General features: G+C 38.8%; 1 protein-coding gene across 1 annotated transcript; it reads left to right on the top strand.

Annotated features, from left to right (window-relative positions):
* Positions 1-1146: 1146 nt before the first annotated feature.
* LOC135773627 (uncharacterized) lies at positions 1147-17142 on the top strand. The gene is made up of 7 exons (XM_073812785.1): positions 1147-1246; positions 1478-1542; positions 1656-1938; positions 6223-6360; positions 9195-9323; positions 16137-16270; positions 16856-17142. The coding sequence occupies exons 2-7, from the start codon at positions 1479-1481 to the stop codon at positions 17140-17142; spliced, it is 1035 nt and encodes a 344-aa protein (XP_073668886.1). The 5' UTR covers positions 1147-1246; position 1478.
* Positions 17143-17369: the final 227 nt, after the last annotated feature.

The raw sequence follows: 17369 nt of genomic DNA on the forward strand, positions 1-17369 counted from the left end.
ATATTTACAAAAAAATGAAGAAAACACAACAATAACAAACAACCCTAACAATTGTCTTAAATATGATGTTAAACCTATAGGGGCGGTTTCCCGGACAGGGATTAGACTACTCCTAGACTAAAATAAATGTAAGGGCTGTCCAAACTGAAAACAACTTGCACTGACATATTTTAAAATACATCAGTGCCATTTGTTTGCCTCAAAATGCACACAAGTAAGGCATGTTTGTTAAAACTAGCTATATTTCCTAATTAAACTAAGGTCTAGTCCTGATAATCCCTGTCCGGGAAACCACCCCATAGACATGTTAGATTAAAGGGACTGTAAGTAGGATTTTAAGTGTTTTATTAATCAAAATCAAAGTCTTTATTCATAAATCTGAAACTCTGCCAGTGATCTGACTTTTCTTTGTAAGCTTAGAATTTCTGCTCTTTACTTAAACTGAACGGGTAAGTCCAAGGAGGCTTCCATGTCGTTTCGCGTATTGATAAACTATAATAGCAGAGAGGGACAAAAAGCACTAGCCTACCAACGCGTTTCCACAATGCGTTTTCATTCAGAACACGTGAACCAGCTGAAACGGACAAGGAGATCAGTGATTACATAACGGCTACTGTAGTTGCAACACGCATTTGGAAAGGCGTAGCGCTATAGAGAGCACTATTCGTTTGAATGCAAAATACAATTTCACCACTAGATGGGGGTAAATCCTACTTATTGTCCCTTTAAAGCATTAAAGACCCCCCAATCCGACCGGCCCACCTGGAATATCACTTGGCCCACCTTTCATCTCATATCTGGAGCCGGGCTGGTGTTGGGTTCTAATGGGTGATAGGAACCTAACAGACCACCATTAAATCATATATACATAAAGGAATTTTGTAATGGTAATGGTAAATAGCTGATGGTTTCTAATGGCCCATATTATGGCAACCATTAATTTGTATTTATATTGTTTTTCAGCAAGGAGTCTTACTTAATACTTGACATTTTTAGGTTTGTCACTGGATGTCTGATGAAATCCAAATGCTGTTTTTAGAGATAAAGAATAAAACAAATGTTGCATTAGTTAATCTGCTTATCTCTGACTTGCAGTACTGGAAAAAAGATAATAATCTAATGTGTTTTAACAAAATGAATATAAGTAAGCAAACAGTGGTTTCACATCAGAACAATTAACTGCAGAACACTTGCTAACCAAAGAAGAAAAGTTGAACTTGATCTGAGGTTTAATGAAGAGATAAAGGTAAGAATCATGCTTTAGCTCTTTGTACAACACCATCAGTAGAACAATATAGTGAATTTATGACAATTTCAGTCTAGTCATAGTTGGTAATCTCTGACTTTCATCATACAGCAAAAAGACATTAAAATGACTAAGATAAAAATATAGGGTTCTTAGTAATAGTTTCTGATAAGGATTTGAGACACAAATAATTATTTACTATAATGTGTTTGTATTCTTATTTCTAATCAGGATGGATATCATTGTGATTTCATTGCTCACAGTTTTGCCTTGCCTGTGTAATGCATGGCCTGCAGGTACAGTAAATGTAGAAAAATACCAAGTTGTAGTCTTACCTGGCATTTCATTATTTTGTGGCTGTAGAGCAGTCTGTAATAACCTGTTATAACTTTTATATCACATTAAACAGACAATCTTGCTCTTGGAGCCAACGCTGTTCAGTCCTCCACTTACAATGAATTAGCAGATGCTGATCATGCTGTAGATGGTAACAGAGAATCAGATTACATGATGGGCTCATGCACTCACACCGGAATAGAAGATAATCCCTGGTGGAGAGTGGACCTTAAAAGTATCTACTGTATTAACAAAGTTATCATCACTAATCGTAGAGACTGTTGTGAAGAGAGGATTATAGGTGCTCAGATTCGCATTGGCAACAGTCTGGCTAACAATGGCAACAACAATGAGCTGTAAGGAATGTAGTTATTTGTTGTATAATTTTCTCCTTTAAAAATTTTGAGTTTGTGTATTTTAAAAAATATGATAACATTCAGTGGCGGTTCTAGACAAAATTGACTAGGGGGGCCAATGAGGGGCCAGTGTTTTACCAGAGGGGCACATAAAAAAATGGCAAGAAAATATATTTAAAGATTATAGGGGTGGTTACATAGTTTAAGACAGGACTAGACCTTAGTTTAATTAGGAAATATAACTAGTTTTAACAAACATGCCTTACTAAATACATTACTTGTGTGCATTTTGAAGCAAAACAAAGCGCACTAATGTATTTTAAGATATGGCATTGCATTGTTTTCAGTTTGGACAGCTCTTACATTTATTTTAGTCTAGGACTAGTCTAATCCCTTTCCGGGAAACTTTATTTTACTTTACAATCATATAAATATTTATTTAATACAAGAGTGAGTGCAGGTGCAAAAGGGGAGCTTGGCTCTTTTCTAAAGCCCCCCAACCGAAAATCACGCGATCTACTCAGTAAACTTTATGAAATGCAAACTTTTATAAAGACAAACGTTTGTATAGTTTACATATAAACACACATTGCTAGACAGTTAGGGACCGCAATCTAATATTTTTTTTTAATAATATTTATTTTAAATTGTAAACATTTTTATATGCAACATTTTATTATATTCCTCCAGTTTTATGCACATATATGTAAGAGCATAATTACAGCGCTTTTTACAATGTGTAAACTTTAAAAAGTTAGCGAGATGTTGGTTTTGCCGGTTGTTGATGAGTAACAGCTGTGAATGATCACAACCTGCTTAAGCAGCCACGTCACATGAGAACAAGTGAACAGTGTCCCAATGTCAAGTCAGCTAGAGTCCTTACCAGTGCCCAAACCTGCATACACATTCTCAACATCGGGAGATGAGACACTCGCCGAGCAGCACCCGCAGCAAAGCGTATAGAAGCACAAGAGGGGAAACTCTCATTCGTTTTTGGCAACAGTCACTAGGTGGCGCTTCAGTACGCAATTCATTCTCAGCGAATCTCACAGCCAAATCAGAAGCGCAATAGTAAGTTTCTTAAATTAAATTTTGTTCACTTGCTAATCCTACACGAAATGCTGTATTGTCTTGTATGTATGTGTTGTGTTGTGTTGTTGTTGTTATCAGTTGTGTAATCCAATCATTAAATAGATACACATTTGAGGTAGTTTTTTCTTGCTTTATTATGTAATAATTCTATTTTATGCTACTTTACACATTTACTACTATTATTAGTTACCAACTCCACTAGGTATGAAATATATTTTGTACAAATTAATCCCCTGGATCCCGCTACAAACATGATTATCTTATAGAACATGATGCATTGCTCTGTCTGTTATCCTATAATTGCCACTTTTGGACAGTGAATGTGTTTTTTTTACTTAATCCATTTCGAGCAATTCAGAAGTATATGTGGGTAAATGTGTATGTATATGGAGCCAAAATATTATGTGTGGATGAGTTTATGTCGGTATGTTTGTATGTAAAATTAGCCTATATAAAAGTGGAAGACTAAAGTCTAAATATCTGAAAATAAGCTGTAAAAAGGGATTAATCATCACTGGTCTGATTGTATGTTATTCTGTGTTATAATCATTCGGTTTGAATTTGATCTTTTAATGTACAAAGTAGCTGATATTGCCATCACTTCTAGTTGACTCCCGAGTCGCTTTCATTCCAAAATGGCAGAATCGTGGGGCTTGTAAGGAACATGTGAGATTCTTATTTGTTTTCCACCAGTTTTGACGCGTATCTTGCTTTATTGTATATATCACTCAAAGTCCTTATTCCTTTACAGTGATTTATTCTTCTTCCAAAATTTCAATAAACACTCACATTTGCAAATACAGCATAATCCAACGATGTTTTCTCAACAACTTATTTGAAGAGATCGATAAACTTAAATATGCTATATAACAAAATAATGAGATGATAGAGAGACGGTCAAAAGCTTGTGTTCTTCCACTAATTATGAGCACGTATAGCATATGCGTCGACAACTCTTTAAGTGAACTACAAACAATGACGTAACTGCACATGCGCAGTAGGAACAAATATAAACCAGATAAATATAATACACACAACAGGAACTGACTTATTTACAAACCTTATTGAACCAAAATTACATAATAAAAAATATGAAAATAATAAATTCTAAATATGGATTATAGCTCTTACATACCCACCCCTAATTGACAGGCAAGCAGACTGACAATTAACTTTTTTTTTTTTAACAAAAACGATAGAGCCATGCTAAAGAAATATGTACATTATGCATCACGTTAAAGACAATAAGTGTCTATTATCAGTCCTTTAAGGCAGAGAAACACTCTTTTTTATTTGAGAAGTGTTAACTGTCCATTTCACAAATAAGGCACAACTTGTCAACAGGCCTTTCCAAGGTATTGGTCTTAGTTTTAACCAACACACGTCTTACCAGTCCTTTGTTATCTGGGAACGTTTTCATGATTCTTCCACAGATCCATGAGTTTCTTGGTGACGAGTCATCTATTATCAAGACAACATCTCCAACTTTAAGGTTTTTCTTTACCTGTGTCCATTTTTGCCGCTCCTGAAGCAAAGGCAAATACTCACGCACCCACCGCTTCCAGAATAGGTTAGCAAGATATTGAATTTGTTTCCACTTGCGACGTGCATACATGTCCTCTTTTTTGAAAAGTCCAGGAGGTAAGGCTTGTTGTCCTTTCATTAATAACAGGTGATTAGGTGTTAAAGGTTCTGGATCGGCGGGATCATCCGTTGAAATGGTAAGTGGTCTGTCGTTTATTATTGCTTCCACTTCACACAGGAATGTATGCAAGCTCTCATCAGTAAGTGTTTGTTCTTTCAGCACAGATTTTAGGATTTTTCTAACAGACCTTATCTGTCTTTCCCACACTCCACCGAAATGAGATCCAGAAGGTGGGTTGAACATCCACTGTATTCCCTTTTGCAAGAGAGTGCTTTCAATTTTTGATTGATTCCACTGCTGAATGGCTTTGCGCAATTCAACTTCAGCACCAACGAAATTAGTGCCATTGTCACTTCTCATGATTGACACTTGGCCTCTCCTGCTTACAAAGCGTCGGATGGCATTTAAACACGAGTGTCTAAAGTATGTGCAACTTCAATATGCACAGCTCTTGTTGTTAAGCAGGTAAACAGAACCCCATATCTTTTAACATTACTTCTACCTTGTTTGACCTCAAACGGTCCAAAGTAGTCAACCCCGACGTTGGTAAAGGGTGGTTGATCTGGAATGATTCTGTCAAGTGGCAGCTCTGACATTTTCTGCTCTGATGCCTTTGCTCTGATCTTTCTACATGTTACACATCTGGAAAGAAGCTTTCTTACAATGGAGTTTGCAGAAGGAAGCCAGAATTTCTGTCGCAACCTTGAAAGCATGTAGTTCCGTCCACAATGTCCAATTCTCTCATGAATGTCTTTTAAGATTAAAGTTGTGACATGTGAGTCTTTGGGTAAAATGATTGGATGCTTTGAATGTTCGGACATTGCAGATCTACCAAGACGACCTCCAACTCTTAGCAATCCATCCTGAAGTGTAGGATCCATTTTAGAAAGGCAGCTGTTCTTTTTCACAGATGTGTTACCTTTTTGCAACATTGACATTTCTTCCTTGAATTTTTGTTTTTGAGTGAACTTGATGATCTCATTTTCAGCTCGTGTTAAGTCCTGCATTGTTAGAGCCTTGCAGTTTTCTGCTGTGGAATTTGTTTTACAACTCAGGCCTATTTTGTTTAAGCTGTGTTGTACGAAGCTGTCTTTGAATCTAAGGATCCATGCCACAGCTCTCTTTAACTTGTACCAGTCAGAGTAATAGTTGATCAATTTGTTCACAGCATCTGTGCCATCCACTGCATACACAAGATTTACTGAAGCTGAGTGTTTAACTTCACTGTCATCTACTTTTTTTGATAGATCACAATTTGACTCGGGCCAGTTGCTTTCTGGTTCTTTGAGGAAAGAAGGACCATTGATCCAGCTCACGTTTTTCATGAACTTTTCACAAGTAAGTCCCCTTGATGCACAATCTGCTGGATTCATAGATGTATTGATGTATCTCCACTGTTGTGGTCTAGTTGACTCTCGTATGGTGGCAATTCTGTTTGCAACAAACGTTTTGAAGCGAAGACCTTCATTGTCAATATATCTCAAAACAGTGGTGCTGTCAGTCCAGAATACAGAGTCATGAAAGTCTAGTTCCAGTTCTTCTTTCAGCATCTTGTCCGTTTTAACAGCAACGACAGCAGCAGTCAACTCCATACGTGGAATGGTGGTCTGCTTTAATGGCGCCACACGAGATTTCCCCATCACGAAGGCACAGTGTGCGAGTCCATCAGCATTCAACAATCTGAGGTATGAGACAACTCCATATCCTACCTCACTTGCATCCGAGAAGTGATGCAGTTGTGCAGAGGTGGGCACTCCAAAGTCCACTGGTTTTATACACCTTGTTACACTGAAGTCAGCTAACTGATTTAACCCTCGTAACCAAGAAGTCCATCTTTCTGCACACTGTTTTGGAATGTCCTCATCCCATGTGAGTTTTTCTTTGCACAACTGTTGCATTAGAATCTTTGATGGCAATATTACAGGTGCTAGGAAGCCCAAGGGGTCATAGATGGAGCTTGTGACTGACAGGATTCCTCTTCTGTTTACAGGTTTTTCTTTCAAATTAATCTTGAATTTGAACACATCTGAATTGGCACACCATAACACTCCTAATGCTCTCTCTGCAGGAAGTGCATCTTTACTCAAATCCAAGTCTCTGACACCTGCAATTCTTTCACTTTCTGGAACAGAGGCCAACAGAGCACGACTGTTGCTTGCCCATTTAGTAAGATGAAATCCTCCACTCGCGCACAGTTTTGTGAGGTCTTTGTACAGTGCAACTGCTTGAGAAGAACTTGAAACAGACTTTAAACAGTCGTCTACATAAAAGTTCTTGAGAACTGTATTGACTGCTTCGACCGATGACTTGGTACGATTGTCTTCTGCTGTTTTCCTAAGGGCAAAATTAGCTACACTAGGAGAAGACTTGGCTCCAAAGAGGTGGACAACCATTTTGTATTCCTCCAAGTCCTGATTTACATCTCCATTTGGCCACCATAGGAAACGAAGCATGTCGCTATCCTTTTCAGGAACTCTCACTTGATAGTACATAGCTTCAACATCTGCAATCATGGCAACCGACTCTTGTCTGAAGCGAGTAAGCACTCCAATAAGTGAATTTGTCATGTCTGGACCCTGTAGGAGCTCACTATTTAAAGACACTCCTTGAAAACTGGCAGCACAGTCAAAGACCACTCTTAGTTTCTTCTTCTGAGGATGGTATACACCGTGGTGAGGTATATACCAAACTTGACCGTCTTGACGACTTAAGTGTGATTTATTCACTTTGACTGCATAGCCTTTGCTTAGCATGTCGTTCATGAAACTTGTGTACTCTGCATGAAAGGAGGGATTTCTCTGAAATTTCTTCTTGATATTCAGTGCTCGCTGAACAGCAGCATTTCGATTGTTAGGCATTTGGGGAACAGTTTTCCTGATAGGAAGGTCAATGTAATAGTGGCCATCGTAAAACTGCACTGAGTTAGACACAGATTCCATAAACTGGTGATCCATCTGCGACAATTCAGCTCTGTCATCACAATCTCTTTCAGGAAAATCGTGGTTGTACTGTTGTATCAGCATCTGTTCCACACTCTCAATGGAGATTCTGTTGACTGTAATGCTTGCTTGTGCATCTGCATGCATGCTTTCTTCAACAGGTTCTCTAAGAGGTCCGTTTAAAATCCATCCAAGGGCAGTTTTCACTGCATATGGCCCATCATGCTTACTGTTAATTACTTTCCAAGGCTCTAGAAGCTTGAACTCTTTGTTTCCTATGAGGATTTCCACTTCAGCCTAAATGTGAGGCAACTTCACTTCGCTGAGGTATGGCCATTTGTCAACATCATGTTGTTGTGGAATGTTTTCCTTTGACACTGGTATGCTCATTTGTGTAAACACTTTGGGAAGCTCAATGAAGTTGTTCTCTTCCAATCCACTCACCTCCAAGTCAGTGAGTACATAACTTTCCACTCGTTGCTTTGAGTTCATAGTGCTTAGCATCATGTCAATTTTTCTACCCTGGACATTCAATCGTCTTGCTAGTGCATCAGTACAGAAAGTGGCCGAGCTGCCTGGGTCCATAAAGGCATACACTTCCACACACTTATCACTCTTTCTGGACTTTATCTTGACCGGTACTATGGCAAGAACACAATTGTCTTCAGACCCGGTGCAGGCACTTGTCTCATGACTCACTGTGGCAGGTAAAGTGTTAACATCAGTCTTTTCAACTTTAACCATTTCCTTCTCAGGAATCCTGTCTTGTGTGGTTAAGTGTAACATGCTAGGATGTTTCTTTGCGCACAGCTGACATGTACTTCTTCTGTTACAATCTTTGCTTAAGTGTCCTTTAACTAAGCATCCAAAGCAAAATCCACTCTTTCTTAAAAAGTCCAGTTTGTCTTTATATGCTTTAGCACCGAACTGGTAGCATTGCTCCAAGGTATGGCTTTTCTCACAGAAAGCACAAGGTTTTGGGAAGGCACTGATGACTAACGTGCTGTTGGGTTTTATCGCAGTCGTGTCCTTTTGAGTTTCACCAACCTGTTTGATGTCAGTTACAAAACTGCTGCTCTTTCTTCCTTCTCTTTTTTGCTTTGTTCCTTGAAGAAACTTGTTGGTGTGTTTTTTATCACCTGCCAAAGCATCCAGATCTCCAAAAAGTGGGTTTGATATTACCTTTGCTTGTCGGTCAACAAACTCCACCAGCTGAATGAACTTGGCTCTTCTTTTGTTGTGCTCCTCGTACTCGTAAGCATATGCTCTCCATCTTTCGCGCAACTTGTATGGTAGCTTTGAGATAATAATCCTCATGTTGGTAGGATTATCCAACTCATCCATATATTCAATGTCCTACATTACATTGCGACAAGTGATTAAGAACAATGAAAATGCACTTAAAGACTTTCCATCCTCAGACTTTATTTCAGGCCATTTTAATGTTTTTTGCATTAAGGCTGTTGCAATTTGTAGTTCATTTCCAAACTTCTCATGCAAAAGTTTCATTGCTTCTGCGTAACCACGGTCATCTGGCATATGCTGACAACTTTTTACAAGATCTCTGGGCTCACCTCTAGTATACTGCTCCAGGAAGTACAGTTTGTCAGCACTGCTGTCAGCTCTGGAGTCAACAGCATGTTTGAACGCTTTCATAAAAGACCTGAACTCAAGTGGATCTCCATGAAACAAAGGAACATCACGTTGAGGTAGACAGGACATCTGTTGGTTCTTCACTAGCATTGCTGTGATATCTGTCTGACGTTGCATCACTCTTTGAAGTTCTGATGTTTCATCATTATGACCATATACTTCATTGACTGCTGCTGACTTTTCCTTAGAAGTATTTGTTTTCTTAGGTCTGACACTTACAGGCATACTTGGGTACGTTACCTCATGATGCGGTGACTTTTTGACATGTCTTGATGATACACTGTATTTGTCATATTCATATTGCTCCAGTTTTGGAATGCATGCAGCAGCTGGTTGGATACCCTCATTTTGACCTGCATACTGTTGCTGATCTTCACAATCTTGATACACTTTAATTTTAGCTGAAGACATTGCAAGAGCTGTTTCTATTTCCAACTTTTCCATTTCAGCCTTTAACTTTGCCTCTTTCATTTCCAACTCCTGCCTTTCCTTCAAAGTGGCTGCTTTAGCCAACAAAGCTGCTCTGTTAGCTTCTTCCTTAAGACGAGCTGAGGATGCGTTAGATATTGATGATTTTTTGGAAACAGAAGTTGCTTTACTTCCTGACTTACTAGAAGTGTTTGACTTGCAAGACACCATTGAAATACTGTCCATAGCTGTGACTTCATTGTCACAAGTTTGAGATGTCTTTAAACTTGTCTTGGTTTCTTTAATCCACAAGTCCACTTTTTCCATGAATTTTTGACAGCATAATAATTTGGGTTGAAACCAGAAATTCTGATCTGCATCATGCTCTTCATCAACTAAATACAGCAACACTGATCCATTAATTTCAACAAATTCTTCAAACAACTGTTTGTAGACTTTAAACTGTATATTTTCCACATCAAGTAAATTGCAAGCATTCTCCATGAGCAGTTCAATCTCGTTTGATTTTGCAGTTAATTGTCTCAACTTGCTTCTTCTGGCATTTATCTTTAAAGGACAAGTTCGGTATTTTAGACTTAAAGCCCTGTTTTCAGATTGTTTATGGTCAAATAGAATGGTTTTGACTGAAATTTCGACATTTTCGGCTGCCCTGAGAATTTTCGCGTGTTTGTGTTTCAGCTCAGACCTCTACAATGGGTTTAATGGTGCACTGGAACAATTCTTCCTAAAATGCATTAAACTTTCGTTTACAAAGACGTGAAACTCACCGAGTGGTCAGGGGTGTTCACTGGTATGCTCACACAAAAATCGCTGCAAAAGACGCATTCCAACAGGTTTTATCGTAGTTTTTACCAACTCCATTGACTGTATTAGACGTCCTGTGAGGTACGGTATTACTCCGCGCCGGGAACTTTGTTTCTATTCTTGCAATTGGCAAAGGCGGATTAGCGCCACCACCTGGGCTGGAGTGTTTATTATTCAAGCTCTAAGCGGAAGAATGTACGGGTGTGAGGCGTTTGGGGAAATAGGTCCACAAGTTAACAACGAATGCTAAAACAGCTGTTGGAATGCGTCTTTTGCAGCGATTTTTGTGTGAGCATATCAGTGAACACCCCTGACCACTCGGTGAGTTTCACGTCTTTGTAAACGAAAGTTTAATGCATTTTAGGAAGGATTGTTCCAGTGCACCTATAAAGCCATTATAGAGGTCTGAGCTGAAACACAAACACGCGAAAATTCTCAGGGCAGCCGAAAATGTCGAAATTTCAGTCAAAACCATTCTATTTGACCATAAACAATCTGAAAACAGGGCTTTAAGTCTAAAATGCCGAACTTGTCCTTTAAGTGGAGTTTCTCTTCCAAACCCTTGACGGTTGGCGCCCTCTTGCGTTGAGTCTGTGTAATAGCATCTTCATCGTCGTCTTTGCCGTCCGCCATTATATTAAACTTCAACACGTGCAAATTAACTTATGAATTAAGTTGTTCATCAACACTTCTTGCATGCAGTAATATGATCGATCTCCCTTCAGTCATAACTTCATTGAACACAACATTGCATGACATGATCCGTAGCAAATTAGCCCTTCTGACTCCACGTGCATGGTCTTCTAACGTGCTCTATAATGCGCACTTGCAGTAATTTCTTTTTGCTTAAACAATGTAGAAAGCTTTTGACTTACATGTAAGGAACATGTGAGATTCTTATTTGTTTTCCACCAGTTTTGACGCGTATCTTGCTTTCTTGTATATATCACTCAAAGTCCTTATTCCTTTACAGTGATTTATTCTTCTTCCAAAATTTCAATAAACACTCACATTTGCAAATACAGCATAATCCAACGATGTTTTCTCAACAACTTATTTGAAGAGATCGATAAACTTAAATATGCTATATAACAAAATAATGAGATGATAGAGAGACGGTCAAAAGCTTGTGTTCTTCCACTAATTATGAGCACGTATAGCATATGCGTCGACAACTCTTTAAGTGAACTACAAACAATGACGTAACTGCACATGCGCAGTAGGAACAAATATAAACCAGATAAATATAATACACACAACAGGAACTGACTTATTTACAAACCTTATTGAACCAAAATTACATAATAAAAAATATGAAAATAATAAATTCTAAATATGGATTATAGCTCTTACAGGGCTGCTGCCAGACATGGGGACTTGTGACTTGGTGACTTGGACTCGAGTCGACTTGAGTCGCTATTTTTGTGACTTGTGACTTGACAAAAAATAAAATACTTGAGACTTGACTCGGACTTGGAAGTTAAAGACTCGGGACTTGACTTGACTTGAGACACAATGACTTGAATGACTTGAGTGTTAATCACATCATGTTTTCAGTTTGAATATAAAATATATAAACTATTTAAAAAAATAAAGTTGACCCAGCTGGAGCTCAGGCTGAGAATGGCATTGTCATGACTGAATCACGACACTATCATCAGTAATGCCCTCTCGTACCTTACGCACACCACGCCCACTTAGAACAGATATCAATATGTCAGCCGGAGGGGTAGCGAGGGTCATTGCTTTTGGCTTCAACAAGATGGCAAAAGATGAACAGTGCGTTGCAAGACATACAACATTAAAATCACGGGCAGCCAGACGACAACCTCCAATTTCGTCCGTCATTTGAAGAGCCATTCTGCCCAGTAAGAGCTTGTCAATTTGTTAATATCTGGTTAGTTGGTAGTTAGCTAATGTAATAAAAGCTAAAGTAGCCATTAACCCTCATCATACCATGTTGGGAACAAATGTGGACAAAATAATTTTGATTTAATTTTTAACAATACTTCCCTTGATCTGAGCGGTACGAGACTTGGCTACTTTTTCTAAGTTTGCCACCTGAACACACACACACACACACACACACACAGAAAAATGACTGGATTCTACAAGGGCCGGTTCACATTTTGCGTCTTTTGCGCGCTCAAGTTCGTTATTTCAAATGTAGGCGCGCGAACGGAAGAGATGACAATTTTGTTTGATTCCATGACGTATTTTTCTGAACATGAGTATTTCTTTATATTTTTACATTCTATAAATCTTTATTAAGATCAGATTCTGCAGGTAAAATTACAATAATAAGGTGACTTGACTTGGACTTGACTTGACCTGCTGCAGGACTTGACTTGGCTTGACTTGACATAGCCTGTGACTCGACTTGACTTGCCCAAGAAAAAAACACTTGGGACTTACTTGAGACTTGAAGGTTCAGACTTGAGACTTACTTGAGACTTGCACATGTGTGACTTGGTCCCATCTCTGGCTGCTGCTGGGCGCTGGTGTTGCAATGGAACGTTCTATTGAGTTCCCTTTCGAGAGCGGTCACTCGACATTGCGTCCGCTGACGCTATGGGAAACTCCTCCCTCTTCCGGTTTCTCTAAAGCTTTTATTGAACAACGCCAGTGTACTGGCCAATGCCGCCCATGACAGCTTTATAGGGGCGGGACTTCCGCTACTATATAGCCTGTTTAGGCGGCAAAATACTCAGATTCTTTCTCTTCACCGTGACTGAAGCGTCTCGCCGTAGATCGTCGCACTTGTGAGGGACGCAAGGATCGCGTCCCTTACACGCGTTCCGGCAGAATTTTACAAGGATTTTGAGTTTCGCTTCTCGAGTGAAGGACCGTGTATCTTATGGACTCCGAGATATATCGAATAACTGCGTTCTCGGCAGCAAACGTCGCGTGCCTTCCATGCTAACGTTACGCCCGCCCTTTTAGCCTCGTACTACGGTGGCCCTGAAGTGCAAACCACAACAACAAATTACTAAACACCACAACAAATTAAAAAACACTGCAACAAATTAAAAAACAACAACAAATCAAAAAAACACTACAGCAAATTAAAAACACAACTACAAATTAAAAAACACTACAACAAAATAAAAAACCATAACAAAATAAAAAACAAAACAGCAAGTTAAAAAACACTACAACAAATTAAAAAACACTACAACAAAATAAAAAACAACTACAAAATAAAAAACACTACAACAAATTAAAAAACACAACTACAAATTAAAAAACACAACTACAAATTAAAAAACACAACAACAAATTAAAAACACAACTACAAATAAAAACACAACTACATGAACCTACTGGAAGAAGTAGGTACCAGTGGGCAACATGAGACATCGCTGATTGGACGACACTGCAGTTCGGCTTTTGAACCGGAAGTTATTCTTCCTATAGCGCGTGGTTTGGAGAGGAGGAAGGACAGCAAAATGTTTTGCCCAAACTGCGGAAAAGAGCTTGTTGAGCCGTCCCCGAACTTTTGCAGCGGCTGTGGCAAAAGGCTTAAAGAAATATCTACCATCGGAGACACCCAACAATCTTCGAGTAAGTTAATAAGAATAGTGTAATGCTTACGTTGCTTGTGGATGTAACGTTAGCTTACTACTATCGTTAGTGGTTTCCAGACCGTACCCTTAGCCGGCCCCAGCAGCTGCTACGTTTGGGTCATCTGTTACATTCATGTTTGAAAAAAATGCGCTACAGGACGAATAACTTCCGGTTCAAAAGCCGAACTGCAGTGTCGTCCAATCAGCGATGTCTCATGTTGCCCACTGGTACCTACCTCTTCCGGTAGGTTAATGTAGTTGTGTTTTTTAATTTGTAGTTGTGTTTTTAATTTGTTGTTGTGTTTTTTAATTTGTAGTTGTGTTTTTTTATTTGTTGTAGTGTTTTTTATTTTGTAGTTGTTTTTTATTTTGTTGTAGTGTTTTTCATTTTGTTGTAGTGTTTTTTTAACTTGCTGTTGTGTTTTTTATTTTGTTATGTTTTTTTATTTTGTTGTAGTGTTTTTTAATTTGTAGTTGTGTTTTTAATTTGTTGTAGTGTTTTTTTAATTTGTAGTTGTGTTTTTTAATTTGCTGTAGTGTTTTTTTAACTTGCTGTTGTGTTTTTTATTTTGTATTTGTTTTTTATTTTGTTCTAGTGTTTTTTTATTTGCTGTAGTGGTTTTTAATTTGTTGCAGTGTTTTTTAATTTGTTGTGGTGTTTTTTAATTTGTTGTAGTGTTTTTTATTTGCTGTAGTGTTTTTTTAATTTGCTTTAGTGTTTTTTAATTTGTTGTTGTTTTTTAATTTGTTGTTGTTGTTTAGTAATTTGTTGTTGTGGTTTGCACTTCAGGGCCACCGTATCATACTCCCGGGGTATTCCGAGTTTAAAAAAACACTCCACCTAAGCAGTCAGCTGCTGGGATCCAGCTGGGTTCACTGGATCATTAGGTGCTAATGAGGGCAGCACATTACTGCCACACTGGCATAGCGGTGTTATTCTAATTCGGCAGTCGCACTATCCGACGCCTATTCATAGTTTGTACTGGATTGCCAGTACAGCTTATGTATTAAGATGGAGCCACGTTTTCGCTTCTTCCTTGTACTTTCATGCTAGTTATCTTGGCCATCGTGCATCATATGTTAATACCAGCAAATACTCTGTGCAGATATGCTTGCTACCGCCCACGTTGGGTCGGCCTAGCCGTTGCTGTTGTAATGTTACAGGTTGCTTATCTGCTGTAGCGCTGCAATAAGACCTACGTGCAGCCTGTGACTGTATGCATTCTGTTCTGAATGAGCTTTTGATTGAGTCCCTAGAGACTCAGGCATCCAATCTACTGTGCGTTGGCTTACACAGACTGGGCGGGGATTGTGCACAGACTCAGTTAAGCATTACGGCGCACGACTTGAGTAAGCTTCACTGGAGCTGCTCTTCGCTGTTCTCACGGCGTGTTTGAATACATCCCCCATAGCGTCAGCAGACGCAATGTCGAGTGACCGCTCTCGAAAGGGAACGTCTCGGTAACTATCGTAACCTCGGTTCCCTGAGAGACGGGAACGAGACATTGCGTAAGCCGCCAAGTCACTGCTCAGATCAGCTCTACTGTTAGTTCAATCGAAAGAATCTGAGTACTAATCGGAAGTTCCGCCCCTATAAGGCTGTCATGGGCGGCATTGGCCAGTACACTGGCGTTGTTCAATAAAAGCTTCAGAGAAACTGGAAGAGGGAGGAGTTTCCCCTCTTGTGCTTCTATACTCTTTGCCCGCAGGGCGGCTACAGTGATTGGGTGCGCCGCTCTAATTTGCCCGTGTAGAACGTTGTGTCGCATTAGTTCCGCTTTTGCCGCTCGCGTGTAAAATCAAAATAAATTTATAATTTTTTATTTGGTCAGCACGGGGTGGCCACAGGGGTGGCGAGGGACATGTCTATAGAGGCACGGGCCACCCTTGGCCTCCGTGTAGAACCGCCACTGATAACATTTTAATTTAATAATGGTCTCTAATATCTGTTATAATATAAAGGTGAAGGACGTTCTTTTGTTGAATGAAGTTTTCTACTCAATATGCCTCAGTGTGCCAGAAAAGGCCTGCAATTTTCACTTTTACACTCTGTTATGTATATATTTGTAGGGCTGCAACTGTTCTCACTGCTCCTCGGCACACACAAAGATTGGAGTTTAAGCCTATTTATGGGCGATATGTCAACATTGTTCTACCTGGAACACAAAAAATCCTCACTCTGTGTGAGGTTGAGGTGTATGCAGGTAAAAAGCAGACAGAAGTTACATATCAATGTGTGAATTAATGTTGTTATTGTATTACCAAAAAGATAACATGAATGCTCAATTGTGCTCTACAACTTTTGTTGTCATTGCTTTAAATATACACTCTTTAACAAAAGGTTTTTACTCTTTGTCAGGGTGTTCGTTTACACAAAGAACACTTGGTAAGTGTATCCCTGGTATAAAAAAATGCTTTCTTTTAGAAATGTTACTGTAGTTTTGAAACCAAAAGCGGTTCTTGTAAGGTATTGCCCTAAAAACCTCTTTTTTTGGACCTTTTTACGAGTGTAGCATGCCAATAGTCTGATATAAAAATGAGTGAAAAGAAAACAATATTCAATCATTTGACTGGCATACATTGCAAAAAAATTTGATCAACTTAAAAATTACTTCAATTGGTAACACCTAAAAAATGTAGAACATTTTTTTTTTAGAAAAAGTTGAAATTTGTTTAGGTGTTACCAATTGAAGTATTGTTTTTTAGGTTGATCCAGTGTAATGGTGCCCATTGTAATTTACTTTATTAATAAAAAATATGTGTTTTGTAATTTTTTTTATTCTAAACAGATAACATTGCTTTTGGTGCCAAGGCTGTCCAGTCCTCCACTTACAATGAATTAGCAGATGCTGATCATGCTGTAGATGGTAACAGAGAATCAAATTACATGATGGGCTCATGCACTCACACCGGAATAGAAAATAATCCCTGGTGGAGAGTGGACCTCAAAAGAATCTACAGTATTAACAAAGTTATCATCACTAATCGTAGAGACTGTTGTGAAGAGAGGATAATAGGTGCTCAGATCCGAATTGGCAACAGTCTGAATAACAATGGCAACAACAATGAGCTGTAAGGAATGTAGTTATTTGTTATATAATTTTCTCCTATTTAAACATTTTGGGTTTGTGTATTTAAAAAAACATTATAACATTTCAATAGAGACAGAGCGCAGTGCGTCATAACCTGAAAACCACGCCCACCGGGGGGAAAACAATCCATCTGTCTCCATTGACTGTATTGCATGAGGCTACCTCCTTGTCATTTCTGGCTTATACCAAAAACAGAATAATGCCTAAAAGC

Source organism: Paramisgurnus dabryanus, chromosome 19, assembly GCF_030506205.2.
Source record: "Paramisgurnus dabryanus chromosome 19, PD_genome_1.1, whole genome shotgun sequence".
NCBI lineage: Eukaryota > Metazoa > Chordata > Actinopteri > Cypriniformes > Cobitidae > Paramisgurnus > Paramisgurnus dabryanus.